Source organism: Dipodomys ordii, unplaced genomic scaffold (assembly GCF_000151885.1).
Source record: "Dipodomys ordii isolate 6190 unplaced genomic scaffold, Dord_2.0 Scaffold235, whole genome shotgun sequence".
NCBI lineage: Eukaryota > Metazoa > Chordata > Mammalia > Rodentia > Heteromyidae > Dipodomys > Dipodomys ordii.
This window is the reverse complement of record NW_012267451.1, coordinates 973,095-979,283: the sequence shown is the minus strand read 5'-3', so window position 1 is coordinate 979,283 and position 6,189 is coordinate 973,095. Positions and strand designations below refer to the sequence as shown.

Genomic DNA, 6,189 nt, shown 5'->3' with positions numbered 1-6,189 from the left:
ATGTTAGCTTTCAGGATAGAGGTGTAACAGGTGTGTGTGTGTCTGTCTGTCTGTCTGCCAGCACTGGGGCTTACACACTAGCCTTGACCTCTTTGAGCTCAAGGCTAGTTCTTCACCACTTAAGCTGGACTTTTTTTTTCTGAATACTTGAAGAGAAGAGTCTCATAGGCTTTCCTGCGTGGACTGGCCACCCAAATATCTAGAATTACAAGGATTAGTAACCAGCATCACAGCCTCCAAACCTCTAGATTCTGCTGACATTTATATTTGTCACTGCTTACCAGGTGATGGGATTCCTATAGTCACTGAAAAAAAGCAAAAGATGAAAGCAACACAAAATCTCAGATTCACACATGAACCTGGTTTTTCCAGTGCAAGAGGAACATCGGGGTAGACTGCCAGAAATTTTACTGTATGGGCTTAGATTTGATCTCTCCCAGCCCTCAGCCTCTACTCCCCATCACACCATCTTTTCAAATCCTTCTGGGGGTCCAGCTCCCCATCCATCTACCAGCTGAAGAGTCTGTTTCCTGCATTTGGAATGCCTCTTGGTGCTAGGAGGGACCACAGGTGACCCATCTTTGCATTCAGAGCACAACCATTTCTTGCCTAGAGGACCAACTCCTAGTCCCTTTCTCATGTACTTGGCAGGTCATGAGTCGTTAGTCTATTTCCTTAATTTCCACTCAACAGACATCGAGAACCTTGACTTCCTTGAATCACTGTCATTGTAAACATGTAACTTACAAACTTACATTTGTGTCTTCTTTAAGCTTGATTATGAATATGTATTAATCAGGCCTAATAACAGTTTTCATTGTCATATTTTCATAGATGCATAGCAGGAGCTTTATTCATATGTAACCCTCCCACTAGTCACCTGCTTTTCCTCCAACAGCCCTCCCAATTCTATAAATTTGTTTATTTATTGCACAGTCTTCTAGATTACACATGTGATAGCTTTCTTTTCGAGGCTGTATGTTTCAACTCACCCAAGGACCTTCAGGTCCATCCATTGTCCTGAAAAATAACATGATTTCTTATTGTTTCGTGTGTGTGTGTGTGTGTGTGTGTGTGTGTGTGTGTGTGTGTGGTCAAGTGTATGTATATGACATTGCTTCTTTCCACGTGGACTCTCCACTTTTTAATACTTTAAGATGATTTGGAGTTCATACAAGCCTTGACATTTTTGTTATTTGATTGGCTGGAGTTTAAACTCTTAGTTCCGTGCTTGCTAGGGAAGCACTTAAGCATTCAGGGCACATTTCCAACCCTTTAGTCTTTAGGTTATTATTCAGATAGGCTCTTTCCTATATTTTTCACCCAGTCCAGTCTCAGACCATGAACCTCCTAGTTATAACTTTCATTTGGCTGTGATTATAGGAGCAACGCCACCACTCCCAGCTTATTTTAATTGACATAGGGTATCACTGATTTATTTATTATTATTTGTTTTTCACCACTCTGGCTTATAAATTCAATTTTCCCAATCTTTTTCTCCTGAATATCTAGGATTATAGGCATGAGCTTCTCCCTCCAAATATTAATTAATTTGATCAAATATATCTTTTATCCACGAACTCTGTGAAACTTACTCAGTCCATAGCAGCTGAAGAACATTGACAAACATATTCCATGTGGTTACTTTTTTTTGGGGGGGGGGATCCAGTTGTGGGCCTGAACTCTGGGCCTGGGCACTGTCCCTCAGCTCTTCAGCTCAAGGCTTGAACTCTACCACTTGAGCCACAGTGCCACTTCTGGCTTTTTTTCTGCTTATGTGGTGCTGAGGAATCGAACCCAGGGCGTCATGAATGCAAGGCAAGTGCTCTACCACTGAGCCACCTTCCCAGACAGTCCATGTGGTTACTTTTACAGATGATTGGGAATTGATTTGTTCTCTTATCTGTGTGCCTGCCATTATTTTGGTTTGTATTGGAAGGAATTCACCCAGAAAGCATTTTTTTCTGAGTCACTTGATAAGAAATGATACAGGCATTCAAAAGATGCAGCAGGCATACTTCAATGAAGAGAATTCAGTGTAAGATGACATGGTACAAAAAAAAATAGCCATGGTGCAGGTTATTTATGCCTATAATGCTAGCTACTCAGGAAGCTGAGATCTCAAGATCACAGTTCAAAGCCAGCCTAGGCAGGATGCAGGTGGTGTTCAAGTGGTGGAGTGATAGCCTTGGGTACAAAAGCAAAATGAGAGAATTCAGGCCCTGAGTTTAAGAACTTGGAGTGGCATACACACACACATACATACATACAAACACAGATACTGACACAGATGTACACATAGACACACAAACACACACATGCACACACATACACAGATACTAACCCTGGGCTGGTAATGCTAAATAGTGGTCTGAATTGCAGGCAGATGACTTTGAGTGCTTGCTCTAAAAGAGAATGCTAGTGACATGAGAGGGGAAAATCACACATCCATGGCACAATTCATCCTCATTGGCTTCTCAGAGGACCCAAGCCTGCAGCCCATCCTCTTTGGGCTATTCCTGTCCATGTACCTGATCACTGTGCTTGGAAATCTTCTCATCATATTGGCCATCACCTCTGATCCCCATCTCCATACCCCTATGTATTTCTTCCTCTCCAAACTCTCTTTTGTGGACATCTGCTTCACCTCCACCACCATTCCCAAGATGCTGGTGAATATCCAGACACAGAGGAAGGACTTCTCCTACTCAGAGTGCCTCACTCAGTTGTATTTCTTCATGATTTTTGGTGGAATGGATAATTTCCTATTGACAGTCATGGCCTTTGATAGATTTGTGGCCATCTGTCATCCATTAAACTACTCAGTTACTATGAACACTCATTTCTGTAGTCTCCTGGTCCTTGTGTCTTGGATTATCATGTTCTGTGTTGCCATGCTCCATGTCCTGCTGATAAAGCTACTGACATTCTCCGTGGGCACCAAGATTCCACATTTCTTCTGTGAATTAGTTCAACTTCTCAAGGCAGCCAGTTCTGACACTCTGGTCAATACAATCTGCTTGTACCTGTCAGCTGCTTTATTTGGGGTTTTTCCTGCCACAGGGATCCTGTTCTCTTACTATCAGATTCTCTCCTCTTTAATGAAGATGTCCTCCACCACTAGCAAGCACAAAGCTTTCTCCACCTGTGGTTCTCACCTCTGTGTTGTCTGCTTGTTCTATGGGACAGGACTGGGGGTTTATCTCAGTTCTGCTGTTTCCTATTCTGCTGATAGAAGCATGATGGCCTCAGTGATGTACACAGTGGTCACCCCCATGCTGAACCCCTTCATCTACAGCCTGAGAAACAAGGATGTGAAAGGGGCCCTGGGGAGACTCCTCAGCAGAGCCATCTCCTTTCCTTCCTGAATCTGTGATCTTTAGAATGGAGTGGAAATTGGGGGCCCTAAAACACATTTTGTAAATTTCTACATGTTCTTCTTTTTCCCCAAGAAAAAAGCTATTTCTTGGCAATCATGTGTCCCCTTAATTTGGTAAGTCCATTCAACTGTGCTCCACCAGACACAATGATATTATGAAAACTTTACAAGAAAACATCAGCATTCATCATGGAGCCATCCCTAACTCTATTTCTTTCAAATATTTAACTTTGTAAGAGTTAAGGAATTGCCATCTTATTTATGGACTCCTTGTGGACATTAACTTCTATTAGTTATATAAAATAGTGCACCATTTTTATTTGTAGTTTATATTTCCACACCTTTGACAATATAATTTTAAATGTTATTTTATTGTAAAGATGCTATACAGTGGGGTTACAGTTACACGAGTAAGGTAATGAGTACATTTCTTGTCAAGCATTGTTACCCTCTCCTTTGTTTGTCTCCTGATATCCCTCCCCTCTCCCACCTCCCCTGCTCCTTCTCCCCAAATTTGTAAAGTTCATTTCCAATATAATGTTTTGTATCATTGTTGCAATGGGTCATCCTGTGTCATTGTTTCAGCATTTTGTTATTCCCCTTTCCCTCCCCAAATTAGATAAATGTATATACAAGATGCAGGGTACCAATATCAGATACATTGACAACAGGGGATATATACCATAGGGGGAAGAACATACAGAAGAAGCAAAAATAATCTCATAGTACGTTAAAAACAACAACAGTAAAGAAAAACCTCTTGTGTCTATATCTTGGAGTTCATTTTGCTTATTATCATTTTATATGGTCATATGTATATAGCTTTTGAACTTTTTTACTCATCTGATAAGATTATCCTAGACATATACTAATTATTGCATGGGACCTATATTTCTTTGTGTCTGGCATACTTCACTTAGTATGATTTTTCCAAGTCTTTCCATTTTCTAACAAATGGGGCTTCCATCAGAAAGAATGACATAGCCCCATTTGCTAGGAAATGGAATGACAATATTTTTGTGTGTGTGCCAGTGCTGGAGTTTGAACTGACTTTGGACATCATTTCTGAGGTTTTGTGCTCGAACTAGTGCTCTACCATTGACCCATGGCTCCATTTCAGGATTTTTGGTAATTTATTGGAAATAAGAGTTTTACAGACTTTCTAGCCCAGACTAGCTTTGAACTTAGATCTTCAAATCTCAGATTCCTGATTATCTAGGATTACAAGTATGAACCACCTGCATCCAACTTCATTTTAATTTTTTTGGGGGGGTCCAGTCATGGGGCCTGAACTCTGGGCCTGGGCGCTGTCCCTCAGCTCTTCAGCTCAAGGCTAGTGCTATACTACTTGAGCCACAGCGCCACTTCCAGGTTTTTTTCTTTTTGTTTATGTGGTGTTGAGGAATCGAACCCAGGGCCTCAGGCATGCAAGGCAAGTGCTCTATCACTGAGCTACCTTCCCAACCCGGTATTTTATTTATAATGAGAAACTTCTCTGAAAAGGAAAGAAAGATGACCAATAGACACATGAAGAAATGCTCAAACTCCCTAGCCATAAAAGAAATGCAAATCAAAACAACATTGAGATACCACCTCACCCAGTTAGAATGGCTATAATCAAGAACTCTAATAACAACAGATGCTGGAGGGGATGTGGACAGAAAGGAACCCTACTGCATTGTTGGTGGGAGTGTAAACTTGTTCAACCACTTTGGAAAGTAGTATGGAGGTTCCTCAAAAGACTCCACATAGAACGGCCCTATGAACCAGCAATCCCACTTTTGGGCATTTACCTGAATGATCACAAACAAGAACATACTACAGCTACCAGCACAACTATATTTATTACAGCATTATTTACCATATCTAAGATATGGAACCAACCCAGATGCCCCTCAGTAGATGAATGGATCAAGAAAATGTGGTATATATACACAATGGTATTCTATGCCTCTATCAGAAAGAATGACATTGTTAGGAAATGGAAAGACTTGGAAAAAATTATATTAAGTGAAGTAAGCCAGGCCCAAAGAAATATAGATCCCATAGTTTCCCTTATTTGCAAAAACTAGTATATGTCTGAGACAAATAGAAACTGTCAGACAAGTTGATGTTAGGCAAAATGAACCCCAAGATAAGGATTCAAATTTTTTTTGTTTCTTGCGATTGTTTCCAACATATTTATAAGAAGATTTCTTTGTTGCTTTGTATGTACCCCAGGGTATAAGCCCTGCTTTCATTGTATTTGATGTTGATATAATTTGTGAAGGGGAAGGGAAAAAACAAACTGTTTAAATAGGGTTACAGGTGGACCCATTACAACAATGAGATATACAAGATGTTATGTCGAAAAACGAACTTTACAACTTTGGCGGGATGGAAGATGGGGATGGTGGTGGGGTGGTGGTAGAGGGATGTTGAGAGGGGAAAGGATGGTATGGGGAAACAAAGGAGGAGGTAACAATGCTTGATAAGGAATGTACTCACTATCTTGCCCATGTAATTGTAACCCCTCTGTATGCTATTTCCACAATAATAATAATAATAATAATAATAATAATGAAAATGAATAAGATGTGTGCCTTCACAATTGGTAGATGAGCTATCACACACACACACACACACACACACAAACACAAGGGAAGATAGGTGTGGTGTCACATACCTGTAATTCCAGAGTTCCAAGAGACTGGGTTCGGAAAGTCATGAATTCACCACTAGTCTAGGGTCCCTACTTAAACTGAGGCAAACATACCTTGGAAGGAGTTATACTAATTTATACATGCATAAGTAAACACATACAGCATTCT

At 40.5% G+C, this 6,189-nt stretch overlaps 1 protein-coding gene across 1 annotated transcript; it reads left to right on the top strand.

Moving 5' to 3' along the window:
- The first annotated feature begins 2,426 nt into the window (after positions 1-2,426).
- LOC106000730 (olfactory receptor 7D4-like) lies at positions 2,427-3,368 on the top strand. Its single transcript, XM_013036008.1, has one exon. The coding sequence runs from the start codon at positions 2,427-2,429 to the stop codon at positions 3,366-3,368; it is 942 nt and encodes a 313-aa protein (XP_012891462.1).
- Positions 3,369-6,189: the final 2,821 nt, after the last annotated feature.